Source organism: Trachemys scripta, chromosome 12, assembly GCF_013100865.1.
Source record: "Trachemys scripta elegans isolate TJP31775 chromosome 12, CAS_Tse_1.0, whole genome shotgun sequence".
NCBI classification, from domain to species: domain Eukaryota; kingdom Metazoa; phylum Chordata; order Testudines; family Emydidae; genus Trachemys; species Trachemys scripta.
In genome coordinates, this window is record NC_048309.1 from 17175888 (window position 1) to 17199779 (window position 23892).

The 23892-nt window shown below is 40.8% G+C and overlaps 1 protein-coding gene across 3 annotated transcripts in view; it reads right to left on the bottom strand.

Moving 5' to 3' along the window:
* Window positions 1–23892, bottom strand: part of ARFGEF2 (ADP ribosylation factor guanine nucleotide exchange factor 2) — a 58445-nt gene that overhangs the window by 29453 nt on the left and 5100 nt on the right. For 2 of the 3 annotated variants that reach the window (XM_034787921.1, XM_034787919.1), the window contains exons 2-13: window positions 17574–17604; window positions 12723–12846; window positions 11373–11519; window positions 10332–10511; window positions 9122–9341; window positions 8069–8140; window positions 6988–7139; window positions 4586–4716; window positions 3749–3983; window positions 3358–3457; window positions 2915–3054; window positions 584–692 (exon numbers count right to left, since the gene is read on the bottom strand). In XM_034787921.1, coding sequence (XP_034643812.1) covers window positions 584–692; window positions 2915–3054; window positions 3358–3457; window positions 3749–3983; window positions 4586–4716; window positions 6988–7139; window positions 8069–8140; window positions 9122–9341; window positions 10332–10511; window positions 11373–11519; window positions 12723–12846; window positions 17574–17604 — 1641 coding nt within the window. The remainder of the gene's footprint in view (window positions 1–583; window positions 693–2914; window positions 3055–3357; window positions 3458–3748; window positions 3984–4585; window positions 4717–6987; window positions 7140–8068; window positions 8141–9121; window positions 9342–10331; window positions 10512–11372; window positions 11520–12722; window positions 12847–17573; window positions 17605–23892) is intronic. The other variant, XM_034787920.1, reaches the window with a different exon arrangement.

Here is a 23892-nt window from a genome sequence, read left to right on the forward strand (position 1 = left end):
AACCTCAGCTTTTAAACAGAAAAAGAAATATCTGTAAACAAGCATCTTTCCCCATGTTCACTGGGAAGTACCAGTTTGTAGAAAAGACACGTTACTTTTCATAGAGCTTTGATATTCCTCAGTCTACCAAGTACACTGTATTTTTAATCTTAAAGCTCCCACAAAAAAAAATCATCCATGTCTCAAGTACCTTACAACCCTGTCAGTGGATCTGCCAGAGAAGTGAGGATCACACACCAGGAATGGAAAGCAGAGGAAGGAGGACATGGTTTACTGAAATAGGACTTTATGCTTAACCAAATAGCCACAAAATCCTATTTCTGTAACCAATGCTCTGTTTCCCCATCCTCCTCATTCAGAGTGTTTTGTCAAGTCCACTATCTAGATTGTAAGCTTTTCAGGGCAGGTACCTCTATTGGTTTCCTATGGAAACACACACAGCAACCTTGCTAGTGTTATAACAGCAGCAAAAAGGTGTACATAAAGTTATATACATTTATTTATTTGCTGGATACACATTTCAACTGGCATCCACATTTTAATGCATTTTTCTACTGCTGGGGGCTGGGGGAGAGAATCTCACCAAGACTGGCCTGATGGTTAGGGTTCACATACAGGTCTTTGCTCCATTCGACCATGCACTTTAAAATAGAAACCAAACATTCAAGACCTTTTTTCCGCAGGCTGAGCTCCTGCAGAAAAGAAATAAGAAAAAAAATTAATCACACTGTACTGGACAGGTCAAGTCCTAGATACTAAAATTTAGAATTTCTGTGCTGAGACAAAATACATCTAAAAGCAGGAAGAGAACAAGCCAACAAATTCTCTCTCTCCAGTTAAATCACACCCGTAAAATCTTAAACAAACTCACCTCAGAGAGACTTCATAGTAGAGGAGAGCTGTTCTGATGTACAGCACTGCTTTGGCTTTACACACCAGTAACGACAGCTTGTGGGGTTTTTTAAGCTTGAAACAGTTTTAGTATTTTTAGTTGGAGAGCCATATTATATGCAACTATTGATAAAGCAGTGTTTCCAGGGGTAAAGTGGACTGTTTCCCTACTGTTACCATGACTTCAAAGAATGGAAGAAGAGACTAAGGCAAGAATATCATTAGGGCAGGAATACAGAGCCACTTCAGTTCTTTGATCTAGCACTGTTTTATTGACATTGGCCCAGGTCTGTCTATAGTAAGTCCTGGATCAGGGATCACCAATTTTTAATCCTTGTAATTGCAAGAAATATTGTTGTAAACATTCAAATTTTCTAAATGCTACTACTAATAGCTGCAAAAGGATTTACAATTCAGATCCTCTCCAACTAAAAGCAATATAGGTGCATCCCAGTAAGTGAGCTGCACTGCATTACCTTGACAGGCAGGCAACCAAGCTGTAAATCCTCAGTCAGTTTCATTCCCTGGCCAACAAGGGGATTGCAGGGGGATGGTGTTAATGGATCTGTGACTGTGGGGGAGAGGTGTGTTCAGCTCCAAGGTGAAGAATACCAATGAGTGGTCCCTACAATTTGCTTTCAGCACTACTGTTAGCAAGCAAGAGGTGACCATAGCTCAGGGTCAATGTTGGAAGGATAGTTTTGCACTTGCTGAAGAATGATTGTTATGCCCCATCATTTTCTATGGCTAGGAGAGTGCCATTTTAAAGAGGGGAAAAAAAACACAGCTTGTGATAAAGAGGTGATGTCAAAACCATGGACTCCACACAATGCAAGTACTGTAACCCAGAATGTTACTGATCTCGGGGTAAGCCACAGAAGGAAATCAGATGACTCAGTCACATGGGTGATGAAGTAGGGAGAAGCCTCACATCATGAAAGTGTTAACTCTCCCTTAGCACCCCCAACAAAAGAGTGGCCTGAACATGTATAATATAGTATTATCATTGGGCATTCAACCAACTAAATTTACTAGGAGATGAAACAACAGGACTACCTCCCCGGTGACAGTCATAGGTGACTCTCAATAAAACTAATGTTTAGTGTGCAACGCAGCTACAAGTAAAAACTAAGTCAGAGGCGGGCAAACGTTTTGGCCCGAGGGCCACATCTGGGAACAGAAATTGTATGGCAGGCCGTGAATGCTCACAATATTGGGGATGGAGTGAGAAATGAGGAGTAGGGTGCGGGAGGGGACTCCGGACTGGGGTGTGAGGGCTCCAGCTGGGGGGTGCAGGCTCTGCGGATGAGGAGTTTGGGATGTAGGAGGGTGCTCCGGGCTGGAACCAAAGGATTCAGAGGACTGGAGGGGGATCAGGGCAGGGGTGCGGGAAAGGGTGCTGGCTCTGGGGTGAGGCTGGGGGATTTGGGGTGCAGGAGGGTGCTCCGGGCTGGGATCGAGGGGTTTAGAGGGTGGGAGGAGGATCAAGGAAGGGGCAAGGGGTTGGGGCACAGGGAGAGGCTCAGGGCTGCAGGTGGCACTTACAGCAGCTCAAGCAGCTCCCAGAAGCAGCGGCATGTCCCACCTCCGGCTCCGACCCGGAGGTGCGGCCAGGCGGCTCTGCACGCTGCCCTGTCTGCAAGCGTTGCCTCTGCAGCTCCCATTGGGTGCAGCTTCTGGCCAACGGGAGCTGCAGGGGGGCACTTGGGGTGGGGGTAGCATGCAGAGTGGAGCCCTCTGGCTGCCTCTACGCATAGAAGCCGGAGGGTGGCCATGCCGTTGCTTCCGGGAGCCACGTGGAGCGGCCCCCGACTCTGCTCCCCATCTGGAGAGCTGGAGCAGGGAAAGCCCCGACCCCACTCCCCAGCGGGAGCTCGAGGGCCGGATTAAAACAGCTGGCAGGCCAGATCCAGCCCGCAGGCCGTATTTTGCCCACCCTGAACTAAGTGGTACTCATTATTTAAAGGAGGCGGCACTGAAGGGAAAAGCAGAGCTATATTATTTCCAATGTTGTTGCTCTTACCTGCAGAGGTGTCATTCCCAACTCATGTCCACTCCGTCCCTGAGCGATTTTAGACAAGTCATTTACAAGGCGTTCAAAAATATTAGCAGCATTTAAATCACAGTCGTAGTTAACATAAATATCCACCACACACTGAGCATCTTAAAAATGAGAAAAATCAGAGTATTAGAATTCAAAGATATAAAACTTAAAAATAGGTGGAAAGAATCTAAGTAAGTTTCTTAAAACATGTTCATCACCATGATATCAGAGCACAGTTATTTTATGCATCATTTCTTGATTAAAATATTTTGAATTAAAAGACAAATGCTTCTCTTAGGACACTCACTTAAAGCTACCACTACTCTGATATTAGCTGCCTTCTGTATTTCCAGATCATTGTCAAACCAAAAGGAAAGTTATTTCTACATTGTGAAGAACAGGTAACTTTTATAACTAAATACCTGCACAAATTCTAGTCAAGGTCTGAATCACCATCCATTTGTGCTCAAAAGAACTTGAGGAGGTCTCCAAAATATTCAAGAAGATCTCTTTGAAAAACACCTGTGCACAGCAAATGAGACAAAGATACAACGTCTGCAGTTTCCTACTGAAGAATTTTTAAAAAAAACATGCTAAATGAGCATATTCATTTGTACACAGTAATTTCACTTGGAAGAAAATCTTCATCTCATGCATATCCAATTTGTAAAGGAGGTAGTACTTCAAGGTGCAAAGAAAGCAAAATTTTGAAGCAGCAATTTTTAAAGTATTGTGCTGTGCTTTGCATTATTAGTAAAATATATTGAGTTGACAGAACATTTTGTAGGTAAAATGAAGATAAAGCACTCTTACCTCAATCTGCATTTTTAAATGGGTCTTAAAGTTTGAAAGCAGTGTGAGAAAGATGGCAAGAGATAGCTCAAAGACATCAGGAACAGAAGAGACCCCGTTTTTAGATAATGCTACACAAAGATATTGCTTGATTGCATTGATGAACATTTCATGTGTCCTGAATACTCCACCAGCATTCTGCAATACGGAGAGAAGCAGCTGGAGGGACACTATCTTAGAACGCAACTCATGGGATCTGGGGAAGAAAGCAGAAGACTATTGTTAAGAAAACGGGTTACTTTCATCTCTCTCTCTCTCTCACACACACGTAAGTCACGGTGACTCTTGAGGCCAAGTGAAATGAGCACTAGCTCAGTTCATTTTGGAGATAACAGCTTGCTTAACTTCTCTGCTGAGAATGCTAGGGAAGAGCAACCTTCTTACCTTGGAGATTCTTCTCCTTCTAGAGAATATTAGATGCTTGAAACCCATGGGATGGGGTCAGTTAGTCCTACTGGTTGCATAAAAGCATAGGATTCAAACTGCAGAAGGAGTTCTTTCTACAGATCGGCAGAGATACTACATCTAAGGCAACTTTTGTTGAGACCACATGAACTACAGCATAATGGTTTCCTGCAGTACTGCCTCCCTCTGCTATTTGGTTTATCCAAGTAAGAAGGTTTGCATACAGGGAATTTTCAATGCAAAGAGAACTCTCAATGTATTCAAAACAGGGGCATAACTGGGAGTTCTGGATGACCAAGGCTGTACTATGAAGTACCTAGACAATCTGATTCCCTTTGTTCCTAAAAATAGCTATCTGAAGAGCATACAACTCAGTAAATATAATCTCATTACTTGGGATCTGGTGGTCCATCACCAAGTGGTTTCATCGAAAGCTTGCACAGTGACCGGAACACAAGGAAGGCATCTTTCTGCAGGATATGGGAGAATTTGGCAGCTGACTGAGATCCAGGTACATCTGTTTCCTAATGAGCAAAGAACCACCACATCAAATCTTCATTAAAACAACTGATAAGGTGAAAAAATTAAAGAGTCACCGAAAAGTCAAGTTTAGCCACAAATTTAAGTTCAGCAAAAGTCATCTTTACACAGCTAGCAGGAATGCAATGATTTATTTTTAAGTTCCAGTGGAATCTGTGTTTAAAGAACAAAGTCATCTGTCTGCAGTGTTCAGAACCAAAGCAGCATCATGATGCAAGAACACTCAAAAGTGAAACTAATTTGCTTACACTGTCCAGTGTGAGAAATGTAAAGAAGAGACCAGGCAAACAGAGTAAATTAGACTTTTTTTAAACTCTCAGTTTCAATAATCTAAGGGTTTGGCTATATAAACACTTAGTTTGTGGCAAGTCGGGGCATAAATCTACTCTGCACAGCCAGCTAGTCACTAAGTGTCTGTGTGGACACTGCTGCTGCGCACTGGAAGTTCCCTGGAGTAGATCAAAGCACACTAGGGAACTTTTAGTGTGGGCCACCAGGGTATACATGGACACCATGCATGGCAGACTAGTGTGTGGTATATTTACAGCCCAGACTGACATGAACTACGTGTTCATTTAGACAATCCCTAAGATGCTAGTAATATAAGTAAGGGCACTTAATAGTTTTTATTCTTACAGCCCCTTCTAATTCACCATAAATTCGAAAGGGTTGTTTTTCCAAGTTACCTATCAAAAAGAATCAGAGGGGTAGCCGTGTTAGTCTGAATCTGTAAAAAGCAACAGAGGGTCCTGTGGCACCTTTGAGACTAACAGAAGTACTGGGAGCATAAGCTTTCGTGGGTAAGAACCTCACTTCTTCAGATGCAAGTAATAGAAATCTCCAGAGGCAGGTATATATCAGTGTGGAGATAACGAGGTTAGTTCAATCAGGGAGGGTAAGGTGCTCTGCTAGCAGTTGAGGTGTGAACACCAAGGGAGGAGAAACTGTTTCTGTAGTTGGATAGCCATTCACAGTCTTTGTTTAATCCTGATCTGATGGTGTCAAATTTGCAAATGAACTGGAGCTCAGCAGTTTCTCTTTGGAGTCTGGACCTGAAGTTTTTTTGCTGTAAGATGGCAACCTTTATGGCCAGTGGCCTACAGTCCTCAGCTTAAACCTCTCCAACGCATCATCAGTGATCTACAACCCATCCTGGACAATGATCCCTCACTTTCACAGACCTTGGGAGGCAGGCCAGTCCTCGCCCACAGACAACCTGCCAACCTTAAGCATATTCTCACCAGCAACCACGCACCGTACCATAACAACTCTAACTCAGGAACCAACCCATGCAACAAACCTCGATGCCAACTCTGCCCACATATCTACACCAGCAACACCATCACTGGACCTAACCAGATCAGCTACAACATCACCGGCTCATTCACCTGCACGTCCACCAATGTTATATATGCCATCATATGCCAGCAATGCCCCTCTGCTATGTACATTGGCCAAACTGGACAGTCACTACGCAAGAGGATAAATGGACACAAGTCAGATATCAGGAATGGCAATATACAAAAACCTGTAGGAGAACACTTCAACCTCCCTGGCCACACAATAGCAGATGTAAAGGTTGCCATCTTACAGCAAAAAAACTTCAGGTCCAGACTCCAAAGAGAAACTGCTGAGCTCCAGTTCATTTGCAAATTTGACACCATCAGATCAGGATTAAACAAAGACTGTGAATGGCTATCCAACTACAGAAACAGTTTCTCCTCCCTTGGTGTTCACACCTCAACTGCTAGCAGAGCACCTTACCCTCCCTGATTGAACTAACCTCGTTATCTCCACACTGATATATACCTGCCTCTGGAGATTTCCATTACTTGCATCTGAAGAAGTGAGGTTCTTACCCACGAAAGCTTATGCTCCCAGTACTTCTGTTAGTCTCAAAGGTGCCACAGGACCCTCTGTATCAAAAAGAAGTAATTCCAAACTTTTAGATGAAAAACTGAAAGCCACTAAGATCCAGGTATTGAGACAGACTAACCATGAAGATTCACCAATATCTACAGGCATTCAGGAATGAGACTATTTTATCACTATTCAGACCACAGCACTCACATGAAAACAATGCAACCTGATCTTACTTTCATGCTCTTATAATGCAAACTTTCAGGTAGCAAAGCAAAAATTAAGAACATACTGTTCCACACCTAATTTTAAATACCAAATGCTGTCCTTTTGCACTTTCTGATTTATCTTTTTCCCCCCAAAGAAAATCAAGAGTGTGGGGGTTTTGTTTTTACCAGATTATCCGTGGAGGAGACAGACTGTCTGTCATCTGGAATTCCATTCGTTTGTACATTTTCATTAATACCACCAGCAGGGGCAAGATCCGCTGCTTCTAATTCAGATGGGGGAGTAGCTGTTTCAGCTGCAACATGCTTTTCTTCAGCCACTTAAATAAATAAAAAAAAAAAAGACGAGAAAGCCCAAATAAATACTTGCAATAATAAACTCACTAAAATATCAATGTCAGACAAATTCTTAGGGTGCACAGGTGACACTTGTGGTTGATGGACAAGAGCAGCACTAATCAGCTAGAGGGAGCTTGTCTCAGCTTCAGCCAGAGGAAGGGTTACTGTGATACAGTAACTCCTCACTTAATGTTGTAGTTATGTTCCTGAAAAAGGCGACTTTAAGCGAAACGATATTAAGCAAATCCGATTTCCCCATAAGAATTAATGTAAAATGAGGGGGTTAGGTTCCAGGGAAATTTTTTTCACCAGACAAAAGACATTTTATTTATATATACTATACACACACACACACACACACACACACCACACACACACACACCACACACACTCCCCTACCTCCCCGCCCCGCAGAGCAAGAAGGAGTCTCGGGGAGCAGCTCCGAGGCAGAGGGCAGGAGCAGCACATGGCAGTGGGGGGAGGGACAGCTGCAATTGCTAGCCTGCTGGGCAGCTGCTGCACAGGGAACTTAGGGGAGCTGCTGGTCCACCCTGGTTCCAAGCCCCCACCAGCTAGTTGCAACGGGCTGCTCTTCCTGCAAGCAGCAGACAAAGCAGGCAGCTGCCAACAACATTATAAGGGAGCATTACACAACTTTAAACAAGCATGTTCCCTAATTGATCAGCAACATAACAATGTTAACCGGGAGGACTTTAAATGAGGAGTTACTGTATATGGAAGGATATTGACAGTGTTCCTATTACAGGCCTTATTAGGCTCAACAACATCTGTAGATCTCAAAATAAATTCTTAAGGAAAAAGGCATTCCATACTTCTAAAAGCACAAGGCAAAAGCTGTATAAATATATACGTTTCATATCGGAAGAACCTTTCCCAAGTAAAGTTTTACCTTTAACAGCTGATACGACCACATCCTCCAGGATGGCTGTAACCATTTCCTTGCCTCCATCAGTGGTTTCCTCTGATTAAATATGCCAAGAAATAGGATTTTTTGTGGGGGAGGTAAGAAGAATACTGCAATTTAGTGTTTTCTTTTAAAGGCATTTTATACATACAACCCCCCCACCACCACCACCACACTATGTAGGTAACACTACATTTTGTTTACTACAGTCAAATATTACTGAATAAGCACAAATTTGTTAGTACTATTTTACCGAATAAAACGAAATACCTACAGTAAAGAACATTAACTATGAAAGTCAAGCAAAGATTAAGAAATGCCCAAATTGCAGAGGCAGCCTTAATTCTGACCCTTGTGCGTAGCATTATTCTATGATTATGAAAATCTTTGAAATAGATGTTCACATACTATTTCCCCCCCCAGGACTTTCAACTAGCTTTAGCTCTGTTTCTAGACACCTTACCTCACCTTCTCCATTCCTCCCCCAACCCCATTTACCCCCCAACTGAAAACAATAAGGTCAAAATCCAGCACAACCCGGCACACACAGATTTTATATTACCAAGTAGTTCAAGAATAACATTTCACTCATTTCAAAGTGGTTACACTTTGGTAAAGAAAATGTTTGAGTCCCAAGGATATCTATCCACTTTCACTGACAAGTTTGCAAGACAAATGCTGTAAATGTGTTATCCTAGAATATTTGTCTTGGCAGTTACAGAGCTAGATAAGACTTGCAGTTATGGGAACTAAACCTCCCATTTCAACAACTTCTCTAACATGATCATGCTTTTCCACACCAAGAAATTAGAGCCATGGTGGGTTGTGCCCCAAAGTAGAGAATAGGAGGGAGGAGAAGGGAGGCAGACCTGATTGCCAAAAGAAAGGCAGTGTTATTTTCATGATTTAACGAGCCATTAAAAAAAAAAAAAAAAAAAAAGATGGGAGTTTAAAGAATGTATAGGGATATACTTAGAATTACCCCTGTGGGCAACTCATTTTACTGTAAGTCAGCACAAGCAACACGATCTTATTTACCACAGACTGAAGGAGTCCGATCTCTTTCTGGCTTTTGGTCTGCATTTTCGGTTCTCTCAGGCTCGCCATTTGTTAAATCTGTTTTTTCAGGGGTTGACGGTTTTCCTTCCTGTTGGCCGTGACGCAGTAGATTAATCTTCGGAGATCCTGCCATATCCTGAATCATGGGAGACTGGGATTTTAGTTGATTTGGTTTTTCTAATTCTCTGGCATCTTGTATCTAAAAAACAAGGTAATACTATTTCTCCAAAGACACCCCATAATAGAGCAAAGAGAAGTTTAACACATAACTTAAGCATCAGACTGTGAAATACACCAAGAATATATACAAGTTCACACTTTAAGACAGAGGTAGTCAAATTATTTTTTGTCCCGGTCCAAATTTCTTGGTCAAGGTACAAACTCCAGAGAAGAAAAATAATAATAAAAAAACCCCAATAATGATAAATAAATAAAAAGATTTCAGGGTCTGTTCAAAAAAGTGTTTGGTGGTCCGGATTTGGCCCTCGCTCTGCCTATTCACTACCCCCGCTTTAATGGCTATTAGATTTAATTAGAAACCAATCTTTCTGCTCTAGCTACAAGCTTTGTGGATTTTTCATCTTAAATTTTATTCAAGCTGCTCTATTACACTTGACAGATTAGCTTTGCATAAACATAACCCCCTTCAAATTTGAGCCCTGTTTTTCCCTTACTTTCAAATGTTGACTATTACTGAGTTCATTCACTAATCATGTTTAATAAAAAGTTACATCTGCATTTGTCTAAAGTCTCCTCTATGCTTTGCTTGTGTAATGAACTGCTTTATTTTGAAGATCAAATCAAACATTTTTGTAAGTATGCCTGCATGTATGGTATTTGATTAGCAAAGATTAATAGAGCTGCGTTTTCTTGACATTTAAAAGAGTACAATTTCTCTGAGGGCAAATCCAGAATAAAAAGTCCTTTCGTAGTGGTCAGGGGGAGGGAGCTTTATTCTAGAGTGTCCCCATTTCTTTATGCAGCTCTGTTAAGCATAAGTTACAGGATCAAATTCTGTTGCCAGTAACACATTTCAAAACAGAATTTGGCCCAGATTTTCTTTACTACCGAGGAAGAGATATTGTATCACAACAGCACAAAAAAAAAAAAAAAAAAAAAAGAGTAGCGTGTTCATTTTTCAAGGCTAAACATTAAAGAAGATGGATTGGTAAAAGCAATAATGACATACAGCTTGATTCTCCATCCGGGTGAAAATAACATTCAGCATCTGAGTGAGGGTAGCCTTGGCAGTAGTCTGATTAATGAGATTTTTACTGGCTAGATAGATGTTATAACAGGTTCTAACAGTCTGAAGGATGGTTCCTTCATGAATTTCTATATATGGAGATGTCACAGCAGTAAGAAGAGCCTAAAAAAAAACAAAAAAAAACAACCCACCATTACACACACAGAGTAAAATTGAAATCTAAATAAGTAGGAACCACCATATTTTAGAAGATTTACACAGGTAAATAAGTAGGCTGTGGCTTTGTTATGGAATATACGTCTACTCCAATCCACCTTTATAGACTATTTCTTTGAAATCAAAATTAGATTGGAGGAAGTTTACACAACAAACCCTTACAATCTCTTCTAACCCTATGATTTTATAGCTGAAATTTGTAAAGAGATTGGAGATATCAAATGATCTAGTCCATGCAGTTATTTTAAAAGTATGTCAATGTTTGCATCGAAGACGACATATTGTAATGAAAATAAGGACTCTCTCCACCTTCACAATCAGTCACAGATTCCTTTCTTTGACCAATGGAAGCTTTAACGTTTGGCATCAAATTATTGGATTTCCACCAGGCAAACTTCTGCTCTCACCTGCAATACCCTAATATTTCTGGACCAAAACCAGACTTGTGAAGCTACTATAGCATGCCAGATCTTTGAGCACAGTGTATGGTGGACTAATATCTACTGAGCCACCGACATATGCCTCTAATTTTATGTAGTCTCAAGCAATTGCTGATCAATTTGTTTTAATTTTTAATCAAAATAAATAGATTTATAGTCCCCATTCCTTACCAGTTTACACCCTTTGAAAACCCCATTGAAATCAATGAGACTGCATAAAGTATAAGCAGGTGAAGAATCTGGCCCTTAAAAAGGCTTTCAGATTTAGGAATTCTATTGCTGCAGCATAACATACAAGATGGAAAGAGTTTTCCATTAAGCAAACAAATTCCTAAAATGAACCTTAGAAAATAGTGAACTGAAATACCTTAATTATTTGTAACTGCACTCCCTCATCTGTTTGAGGACCCTGAAAGCAATTGCAAACGGTCTCAACTATCCGGTCAATCAGGCGCTTTCCAGGAGCTCCACTATCTGGAGCATTGCCAGTGATATGTCCATATGCAATGAGTTTCTAAGTGGAGAGATTAGAGATTAGAGCATTACACATGGTCAGTTACAAGACACCTGCAATACAGCGCAGGAAAAGATTTTTGTGTACAGTTCTCCTAACCAATTACAGCCTCCTACAAGACAATGTTCACCTTTGCTGACAGCACAAAAATGAGCCAGACCAGACTGAGTCACATGTATGCTCGGATTGTCCATACGTCAGACAACTAAAGCTTTAAAGAAACCAAACATTTTTCCAAGTTAAACAGCTCCTTTGCAAGCTTTGTACCAGCAATGAGCAGGTAGATACAAAATGCCATCATAAAAGGACTTCATGCCAGTCCATATAATAGTCAATAGAATACAAATGTGCATTAGCAAAATTTTCTGCTAGAACATAAGCAAGTTTTGGTTTTTGGAGTTATTTTTAACACCCCAGAAAGACCAAGTCTGCTTAAATAGTGAAATTCCTGAAAAAGCCCATTTTAAATTATTAGAAACAGCTGATAAAAAATGGACAATAATCAAAGGCCCTGATCCTGCACCCAAAACTCCAACTGACTTCAAGTTGGTGCTACAAGGCAGTTTAAGGGTTTACTACAATGGCCCCATTAGGAATGCTAGTTTCCACCTACAAATCTTTATACAGAATGCTTTACCACGTTATGTAAAATGGTGAAGTGCCTGAAAAGCTAACGCTGACATATGCTTATTTAGTTCAAAAACTGCTTCAAGAAAGGCAGCTGAAAAGGATCTTTTGGGGACAAGCTTTCAGATCACAGCAAGATTTTTCAGCCAAGTTTTGCAAAGCCCTATTGTGTGATTTACATATATAAATTACTCCTGGGGAAATTCTGCACCAAAAAATTAAAAATTCTGTGCACAGTATTTTAAAATTCTGAAAAATGATGTGTTGCTTTGACAAAACACCACAATATAATCACACTCCCGGCACCGCAGCCACCTGGGACTGACGGCCGGCAGGAGTGCTGGGAGAGGTGGTGGTGGAGATAAAATTTTGCAGAAAACATTAATTCTCCATTGTGCAGTGGCACAGAATTCCAGCAGGAGTAAATACAGAATGGTTTTTGTCAGAGCAATTGTACATGTTCTGGCTAAATTCACTCCTTCACTGTCACGATTACTAATAAAAGGACAAAAGATTTTAGACCTGCAATTTTGCCCATAATACCTCACGCTATTCCTGTTTAAACAGAATACTTACCTGCAAGCAGTCTAGTGAGGTACTGACGATGCGGGGGGACTTTGATTGGCAGGCCAGCTCAAATGGAAGGAAATACTTATCTGCTTCGATGAAGTTTGCTTTTGGTGGAGAGACAGTGCCTTGCCTAGTTTAAGAGGAAAAAAATTATTGCTTGTGTTCTGAAAAATTCTACTACATTTTCACCCTCTTCAAAATTAAAGCAGATATAAGTGACACGCCGCAGCATGTAAAAGGGATGCAAGTTTCTCCCTACAAAACTGAATACATTTTAAAACCCTGAAGACTCAATCTGCTTTAAAATCCAACTTCAGATTTTCTTATATTACAGCTAATCATTTTGATACATCCCTCCTCACAAATAGCATACAGTCAGATTCTCCTTTCACCTATATTATTTTAAGCCATTGTGGTTTCAGTGGAATTACTCTCCATTTACACTAGTACAAGTAAGAGAAAAAACAGGCCCACTAATTCAACAACAGATCTCATTGAGGGGGGAAAACAATAACAAAGTGTGGAAATGGCAGAAGTGCTAAATGACTTTTTTGTTTCAGTTTTCACCAAAAAGTTTAGTAGCAATTGGAAATCTCTTAATGAATGCCAGTGAAAATGAGGTAGGCTCAGAGGCTAAAATAGGAAAGTTAAAAATTACTGTTTTCAAATCACCAGGGCCTGATGAAATACATCCTAGAATAAAGGAGCTGATGGAGGAGATATCTGAGCCATTAGCAATTATCTTCGAAAAGTCATGAAAGACCCGTGAGATTCCACAGGGCAAATATAGTGCCAATCTATAAAAAGGGGAATAAGGACAAACCAGGGAATTACAGACCAGTCAGCTTAACTTCAGTACCCAAAAAGATAGTGGAGCAAATAATTAAGCTATCAACTTGCAGACACCTAGAAAATATTAAGGTGATAAGTAACTGTCAGCTTGGATTTGTCAAGAACAAATCATGTCAAACCAACCTAATAGCCTTCTTTGACAGAGTAACAAGCTGCGCGGGGGGGAGGGGGGAGAGAGAAGCAGAAGTAGAGGTGGTATATCTTGACTTTAATAAGGCTTCTGATACTGTCTTGCATCACCTTCTCATTAACAAACTAGAGAAATACAAGCTAGATGGCACTACTACAGTAACTCCTCACTTAACGTTGTCTCTGTTAACCTTGTTTTGTTGTTATGTTGCTGATCAATTAGAGAACATGCTCATTTAAAGTTGTGCAATGCTCCCTTATAACATTGTTTGGCAGCTGCCTGCTTTGTCCACTGCCTGCAGAAAGAGCAGACCGTTGGAGCTAGCTGGTGGGGGCTTGGAACCAGGGTGGACTGGCAGCCCCCCTATCAGCTCCCCTAAATTCCCTGTGCAGCACCACCCAGCAGGCTATCAATTGCCTGGCAGTTCAGCTGTGCCTCCCCGCACTGACATGTGCTGCTCCTGCCCTCTGCCTTGGAGCTGCTCCCGGGAACCTCCTGCTTGCTGTGCGGTGGGGGGGGGGAGAAGAGGGGTGCTGATGTCAGGGTGTCCCCCTCCCCCAGCTCCTGATCCTCATCTCCACGGAACAGGGGGGGGACAGGACAGGGCTCAGGACAGAGGGAGCTTGCTGGCAGCAGCTGCTGTCTCAACTTGCTGATTTACTTAAAAAGGCAGTGTACTTAGAGTGGGGTCAGCGTATTTAAAGGGGCAATGCTTGTCTCTCACACACGGTGTGTTTCTGTGTCTCTCTCTGCCATGCTGTGTTTCCTCCCTCCATTTGTGCTGCATTATAGAATGTGAGGCTACATTAACAAGGTGTTAACCCTTGAGGGCTCAGCCGAGTGCTACTTCATCATTTAGCAGTAAGGCATTCCCTGGGAAATATCCCATCCTCTTCCTCCACCACCTCAACCAAGCTTCACAATCATCATTGCTGTGCACAGTATTAAATTGTTTAAAAAACTTATACTGTGTGTGTGCGCACATCTCTCTCTCTCACACACACACACACACACACACACACAGTCTTTTGTGTGGAGAAAAAATTTCCCTGGAACCTAAGACCCCCAATTTACATTCATTCTTATGGGGAAAATTGGATTCGCTTAACATTGTTTCACTTAAAGAAGTATTTTTCAGGAACATCACTACAACGTTAAGCAAGGAGTTACTGTATAAGGTGGATGCACAACTGGTTGCAAAACCGTTCCCACAAAGTAGTTATCAGTGGTTCAGTGTCATGCCGGAAGGGCACACTGAGTGGGGTGCTGCAGGAATCAGTCCTGGGTCCGGGTCTGTTCAATAGCTTCATCAATTATTTAGATAAATAAACATAGAGAGAGTATATTTATAAAGTTTGTGGACAATACCAATACCTGGGAGGGGGTTGCAAGTGCTTTAGAGGATAGGAATAAAATTCAAAGTTATCTGGACACATTGGAGAAATGGTGTGGAGTAAATAGGATGAACTTCAACAAGGACTAATGCAAAGTACTCCACTTAGGAAGTAACAAATCAGTTGCACACATACAAAATGGGAAATGACTGCCTAGGAAAGAGTACTGTGGAAAGGGATCTGAGGGTCATAGTGGAGCACAAGCTACATGAGTCAATAGTGTAACCATATTGCAAAAAATTCAGACATAATTCTGGGCTGTATTAGCAGGAGTGTGGTAAGCAAGACATGAGAAGTAATTCTTCCGCTCTACTCTGCGCTGATTAGGTCTCAACTGGAGTATTGTGTCCAGTTCTGGGCACCACATTTCAGGAAAGATGTGGACAAATTGGAGAAAGTCCAGAGAAGAGCAACAAAAATGATTAAAGGTCTAGAAAATGTGACTTATGAGGGAAGATTAAAATAATTGGGTTTGTTTAGTATGGAGAAGAGAAGACTGGGTGGTGGGGTGGGAGAGAATGGGACATTACAATAGTTTTCAAGTACATAAAAGGTTGTTACAAAGATGAGGGAGAAAAATTGTTCTCCTTAACCTCTGAGGATAGGACAAGAAGCAATTGACTTAAATAATTGCAACAATGGCAGTTTATGTTGGACATTAGGAAAAATTTCCTGTCAGGGTGGTTAAACACTGGAATAAATTGCCCCAGGGAGTTGCAGAATGTCCATCACTGGAGATTTTTTAAGAGCAGGTTAGACAAACACTTGTCAGGGATGGTCTACAGATAATATTTAGTCCTGCCTTGAGTGCAGGGGACTGGACTAGAAGACATCTCGAAGTCCCTTCCAGTCTTACAATTCTACAATCTTGGTGATAACGGAGAGTAGCTCTCTAGAGACCATGTGAAGCTTTCTGGGGGACTGGTGACTTGACAAAATATTTTAAGTAACAAGCAACATTACGAGAAGTGAAAATGCTAATAAATGGAGAAGTTTCCAGTCACTGGCCAGAGGGCCATGTGTTTGCAAATTTTTTTTAAGAGACCTTTATGAATTCCTTGCATTTCCGAACTGGCAATCTGAAAACAAACATTGAGACTGAGATGGACATTTTTATTCTTGGTAGGTAGCAGAGCGAGAGGAGAAGCCAGTGATGATTTTGGAAACTGATTTACAGACAGACACCAAGGATGTAAATCTGTGAAACTATGACATATATACTAGCTGAAGATTAGGACTCAAGTGTGCAAATAAATTTTAACTGCCATTTATCCATTTAGGAATTAGTAGTGCTTTTCATCATGCTCTTTACTCCTCTCAGAGTGTTTCACTAAGTGTAGCTTCTCTTAGCATTAACAGGTAAATAGGCCTTGACAATTACTCTCTCCAATTTTCCACTCAGTTTGTGATTCACAGATTCAAATGACTACTGAATTTTTATACGTCCATAAATCTGCTCTTAATTCAAAGAGAAAAACTACAGCCCTCAGATTATATTTTGATGTTCATACTGAAACTTCATTTTTAAAGGAAATACAATTAAATATGATGCGACTAGGGAAAGATCAGTCTCAGAGACTCAAATATCTTCTGTTGGTCCTGAATTCCCCCTCCCTATACCCCAAGAAATGTCAGAATCTTTTGGGAAGTACTTTTAATTTTGCATTTAGATCTTAAGCGCGCACACACACGTTTACTTTCTTCCACGAAAGCCATCTCTAGCTTTTACTAACAATTTAGATACAGTGTTGCTTAAATATTTTATTAGATTCCGCTTTATTAAGTTTTAGAACATTACCATTTGTCAGCTTATCCCCATCCAACTCCAAAACACCATCCTAACACACTGGAGGATGCATAGAACGTAAAGATTTTCCCATTAAGATACTCAGATTAATAGTATACCATCCCGGGGGGGGGGGGGGGGAGAGAGAGAGAGAGAGAGAGAGAGAGACACAAAAATAGATATGATGTAATAACACGGATTCACAGAGTTGCTAATGTCGGAAAGAAATCCAGTGACTTGGCTGACCTGTAGCCAATTAAATGTTATCGCAGACCAGCATTTGTGATCAAAACAACTAAAAACATGCATTATTGAACACAAAATAACCATAAAAAGAAGAGACTAGGATTTTCTATGAACAAATATGGTTAAGTCATGACTATTAAGAGACAAACCTAGTTAACAAAAGGAAGTGAAAAATTGGCATCCTTCAGAAATGTGGCAGTTATTTGTAATGAAATGTGCTGGCAGTTACGGCTTGATTACCCACAACCACGAGCATTACATAATTAGTACTCTCTACATACACACGTTTCCTTACACAGACCGTACCAAAGCTATTCAAACTCTCCCCAATAAGCAAGCTTGTTTGTACTTTGCAAAAATTGCTGCTCAGATACTTGCACGCTCACTAGTGTGCAATCTTTGACAAATAGCAGCAAGAGAGGTTGCTATAAATTGTATTAAGAACTTACCTTTGTTTTTCTAGATCTGCTTTTATTTCATCTAGGGAAAAAAAGAAAAGGCACAACAATGAAGATACGACAACATTCAACAGAAATGGTGATTAAACCTTCTGAATTTACATGCCAGTTGTCATGAAGTAAACTAGTCTCAAACTAGAAGTTATATATCATTAGTGTCTGCTACTCCTTCTGTTGTATATTAAACAAAGCTTCCAAACATAAATAAATCTGCTTGGATGTACACTAACAGCAGAACTTTTTAAATTCAGTAAATTTTCAGGAGTGTCAATACAGCAATCACCACCAATCAGAAGTACACACGGCAAATGTTACTTTAGCCTTTATGCCACACTCTCAGTGAAATCAGAACACATAATAATCTAAGATCCCAGTACTTTAACAGTGACCTAATTTTCACTAGCTGTGGATAGCAGTTTTATACTCTTATAACTCCCAGACAGGATACTGTCGGTATCTTATCTTGTTTCAAGTGATAATCCTGGACAATGGGCAATTCACTCTGTACTTGCTCTTCAAAACCACCTTTGGAGGAGCGTCATTAGCCTTGGACTAGATGTGCACAAATTCAGATGATTTTGGGGTCACCTGAGTATCCTAATAACTTTGCTCATTCTCAGGAGTTCTGTTATGCAAGGAATAGTAAGTGAATGGAGGAACGCAAAGAGCTCCTATGAGCATTCCAGGACTCAAACACTATCATCACACCTCCTTCACTTGGAGCCTGTAGTTGTCTGTAAAACAACATGCTTAAATAGTGATGCATCTCTGTGGTGTCAAATATATTTCTCCAATGGACCCCTCCAGCGTCATGTTAATATTATGAAAGTTGGGTGCCATCGCTCCAACCTTTGTCAAGTAGCCCAGGATACATATTTCCATGGATCCGTTTATTTATCAAGACTTGTGACCGTGTCACTGTGTATTGGTGACACTGTGGCACCAATGGCACATTGATAGATTATTATTCCAGAACTACATTTTGAACTTCTACGGTGCTCTCTATCCAAAGATCTCAAAATGCTTTAACAACCTAGTTGGGCCTCCCAACTCTCCAGGTGGTATTAGACTCATTTTATAGAAAAAGACATTAACGTTTTCTAAATCTGGGATCCTTCCTCCTCCCACTGTTTCTGTAGCTTGTGTCTGTGTCTCAGTGCCACAGTTCTGAATAATATTACATACTCAACAGCTCCTTCTCATTCCAACTCCTTTCTAAACAACCCCTCATGCTCACTTAGCCTCCCTAGAATTTGACCCACAACTGGGCCTTGTCCACTCAAACTTTAGACATTTCTCACACTTCCGAGAAGTGCCAGGGTAAACAAAAAGCAGTCACTGAGACTGGGGTGGGAGTGGTGGGGCGAGAGAAGCTTCTACCTGGTTTTCTCTAACATTTGTACTAGACTAAGATGGGGGACTTGCTGCAGAATCCCATTGTAAAAACACACCACAGCTTTGATCACAACAAGAGATGCTTTTGATTGGTACAGTAACTTGCAGTGTTTCAGACAACTATACATCCCTTACATATATCTAGCATTTATACACAGCACATTACAAGAATGAATCCCCAGTGTGCCTGTCAAGTAGGTAAGTGAATTAGTACTATTATCCCCATTTTACACACGAGGAGATGGAAGAGAGAGGAAGTGACCTGCATAAGATCAGTTAGTGACAGAGCCAGAATTGGAACTTGGGACCTTCGACTCCTAATACCACACTTATCCTTCCATATCACACTACAGGTCAATGTGTTCAGCGATTAAAAGAAGGGAAGGGGCAGACAACAATGAGCAATTGCACAAGAACAGACTGAACTCTTTGGACAATATGCTACCTATTCTGCACATCAGAGGCAGCAGCAAGATTGAGTAACATCCTTCGAGTTAATGAAGTGCAAGATCTTGAAAAGCATGTAATGAGACCCATAGTATGTCATGGCTAACTATCCTGTTTCTATGTGGTTTGTTGAGATACAGGTGGGCAGTGTAGCTTAATGTATAAAATGTGTTGAGCTCCCTGGATGGCAGGAATTATAAAAATTCAGAGTTTTATTATGAGATGACTGCTGAGTGGTCCTGTCAAACAGGTTTCAGTGTAGACCTGACATAGCTGTAAGCAGTATTTTTGCAAAGTTTTCAATTATAAGAAATGATTGCTTGCTGATCAGATCTTAAATTTCAGAAAGAAAAACAAATGATTTATAACTGGTGGTGGCTTCTCCTTCTAGTGCTATCAAAAGCCAGATAAACAATACTCTGTGTTGATTAAACTAACTTTACTCACATGAATAGTCCTATTGGCTTCAATGAGATCACTCGTATTAGTAAAGTTAAGCATTATCAGAGAGATGGGGTAGAGATTGGGCTGGGTTATATAGTCTACCAGATGAAACTATGGCAGCAGCCCCAGGTGGTGGGGCAGGGGGAGACAGATCTCATGTGGTCACTGAGTTTGGTAGAGGTCATTAATGCTCATTTTGTCATAAAAAACTTTGCAGCTAAGTCTTCCTTTCAGCTGTTTAAAAACTAATCTTTTTATTTTGTTGGAATTACACAGAGTTAATCATTCTCTGAAACAGTCATGCTTGTATGTAAACTGATCACTAGCACTCTTACACAACGAGGCTTATCTCCTACTGCTTAGGCTAGCCATTTCTTGGCTCAAACAGCAGGTAATGCAAGGGCTTGGTTATGCGAGGAATTTAACCAGCATAGCCATTCCAGAATAACTCCCCGTGTAACTCGTATTCTCAGAAGATTCCCTCTTTCCAGCTTAGTTTATATCTACAAAGACATTCTTATTGTGAAATAAGTGTCTACATAGGGAGTTACTTCACAATAGCTATAGTTACGGCTGCGTGTCTGTCACAGATTCCGTGACTTTCCGTGACCTCCCTGGACTTCTCCAGCGGCCAGTGCTGGCTCAGGGGCTGCCCAAACCGTGCAGCTCATGGGCCAGCAGCAGCGGTTTGGGTGTGGGAGGGGGCTCAAGCCTGGGGGGGGTCCCTGGCTCCCACCAGCATGTCCCTGCAGCTCCTAGGGCACCCCCGAGCACCTGCAGCCCCTCGGCCCAAGTTTTAGTTAGGGGGTATATAGTAAAAAAAAAAAAAAGTCATGCATAGGTTACGGGCTATGAATTTTTGTTTACTGTCATGGACAGGTCACAGGCTTTTACTAAAAATACCCGTGACTAAAACGTAACCTTAGCTATAGTACTTTAAATTCACACCCTACCTTATTATGGAAATAACTTCCGCATGTAAATAAGCCCTCAATCTCTCACATAGTTCAAATCATTTGTTTGAGTTTCCTTCCCCCACTAAATTGGTTTATCTTGCATGTAATCAATTTTGTTTAAATGGATCAGAGCTGTCTGTTTTCCTCTCTAATGCTGCATCAGATACCAGACTGAAGTTTGCAAACCGATGAAAAACGACGTTTCCAACTGAATAGAACTGGCCTTAGCTACTTCCTGTATTCCATCAGATAGCAAGGGAAGCTACCTTGCTTCTTAGTCCTCAAGGCTCAAAATACACTCCTTATTATGAATCATACACTAGCTGTTTCCCCATCACAATTCTGATGTAAGGTTAATATCCACATAGTTTTAGGATTAAAATCCTGTACACCAATACTCACTGAAGATACAAGTCTATACATTTTTCCAGAACTTTTGAGCTGATGATTTGAGATCTACTATCACCAGTCATTGCATAAGGTATTCTGTCTGGTTCAAGGATAATGCAGAAGAACAAGCAAAAGCTTTAGAACACAAGATTTAAAGTAAAATTCAGCTGCCTAATATTATGACAGTCCCCTCAGCTCAAGATTTAAAGCATGGCAGGACCCATTCAGGAAGTGACCAGAGACATTCTAGGATCAAGAGAAAGGTTAGCTAAATTCCACTTCCGGCTCTGAGACTGACTCGCCGTGGAAACTTAGGCCATTCATTTAATTGCTCTACCACAGTTACACCATCTGTAAAATAGTGATAGTACTAGCACACCACAAGCATGCTGTGTGGCTTCATTCGTTTTCTGTAAAGCACTATTGGGCAAGAAAAGTTAAATGTTGGACTCTCTGTGGCATGACAGCATCCCCTTATGCAAAATTCCATGGAATACAGGCTATAGTAGTTTCGCAACTCAAGCTTGTGAGTTTAAAAACCATTCCAGGACATACTCCACATCAAGAGTTTTGCCTAATGTCAAGGCGAGAACATAATGTATAACATTAATTTATTTTTCTGGCAAACTCACAAGATGCTACTGGCAACAGCCCAAGACAAACCTACTTCTTTCAAAAGATGGACTATGCCACATCTTTTTGGGGGAGTGGAGCAGAAAAAAGACAGTCCAGAATTGTGGCCTCTTAAAAAAAAAAAAAAAAAGAGAGAGAGAGAGAGAGAGAGAGAGAGAGAGAGAGAGAGAAAGGCTTCTACTATTTTAGCCCTTTAAATGGGTTGAAACAGTAAGATTACAACCAAACTTCCTGAGCATTACTTCATCAGGGATAAAGTATGAAGGGAGCAGCTCTTTTGACATAACTGCACGGTTTACAAAGAAAACGGATTTTTAACTACTAGTCCTGCAAATCCAGGCTGGAACTCAAGAGCCAAATTGTTTGCTTTATGGGACATGCATCACTAGCAATAGCTACATTTTAATTCCAGAATCTAGCAGTTCTGCTACAGACAAACAAGCTAGAATACAATCCTTCCCCCTCTCCCTAAGCTCTGCTGATTCTGCACTGTTAACAGAAATAAAATTATTTTTGGTCACAAAAACAAAACGATATGAATCCAAATACATAGAGGGTGCAGATCCATTGAAGGAGACACTATTTTTTAACAAAATCCCACCCCCCATGCTTTAAACAAAATCTTGAAATGTCAGAAAAAAAGCTATCTGCAATCCACCTTCATGGAATAAAAGTCAGAAGAGAAAAGCTGAACCAGATGGATTCCTTTGTATTTTGGCAAATAATGTCAGGTAACAAAGACTAACTCAAGAAGAAACAGGGAGTAGTCAAATTTATCCATAAAAGACAAGATTGTTGCTTTTGCTGTCCAGATGCCACAGTGATGGGAATGCTGAGTATAGTGACTGAACAGGCAAAGCTACCCTAAGAGGACTCTACAAGTTGTGCTGGAAGCTGAAATAATTGGGAAATAATTTAATAAAATTGTTACTGCATAGTTAATAAAGGCAACATGTTGATAAACCATCTGTTTGCCCTTATTGCATGGTGGCCTGAACCTATATCACTACAGTAGAATGTTCTTCACATGCACTACACTTTGAGGATAGGAATAATTTGCTTAACATATTGGCATTTTGCTAGACATTTTATTTGTTCAAAACGCCGAGGTCCAAAAGTCAGACTAGATAGGGAAAGTGGAATTAAGCTCTGCCCACAATCCCAAAACAACTGAATCTTTCTATGATTTAATCAGCAGTAACACTTAATGAAGAGATTTCAGTTATGTTAGGCTTCAATGAAGAGTGCATTTTCACATTTCTCTGAGCTGCTTTTATTTGCAGAATCAGGCAGTCTGCCTCAAGTGATTTTCTTTGCAACTATTAGGACTACAAACTTTATTTCAAAACTATTAAAAGCTTCAATTCTGCATAGTTTGATCAAGCCGTACTAGAGAGATAGCTGGCATATGGCACCAGTAAATCTAATCCAGGGGCTGGCAACCTTTCAGAAGTGGTGTGCTCAGTCTTCATTTATTCACTCTAATTTAAAGTTTCACGTGCCAGTAATACATTTTAACATTTTTAGGTCTCTTTCTATAAGTCTATAATATATAACTAAACTATTGTTGTATGTAAAGTAAATAAGATTTTTAAAATGTTTAAGAAGCTTCATTTAAAATTAAATTAAAATGCAGAGCCCCCCCCGGACCAGTGGCCAGGACCCAGGCAGTGTGAGTGCCACTGAAAATCAGCCCATGTGCCACCTTCGGCACGTGTGCCATAGGTTGCCTACCCCTGGTCTAATCCCTGCCTGATGATTTTTGTTTTTTTAATATAAATGCAGAATATGTTGCTAACTTGTAATCAAGATTGTGCCTTGGATAGACCTGTGGCAATGAAATTCAAAACTATGTTTAATACTCAGAATAGTTATTGGAAATGTTTTTCCCCAGCCTTTCTAGACAAAGTTGCTGGTGGTGATGCAAGACCTTCCGCTTGGAGGCACACCCTGCCTGTTCTCAGCCGGTCTGGTCAAGACGACTTAGAATTTGTCTTAACTAGAAAAAGGGTGAGATTGGAGGAAAGCAGGGCTTTGGAGAGGAG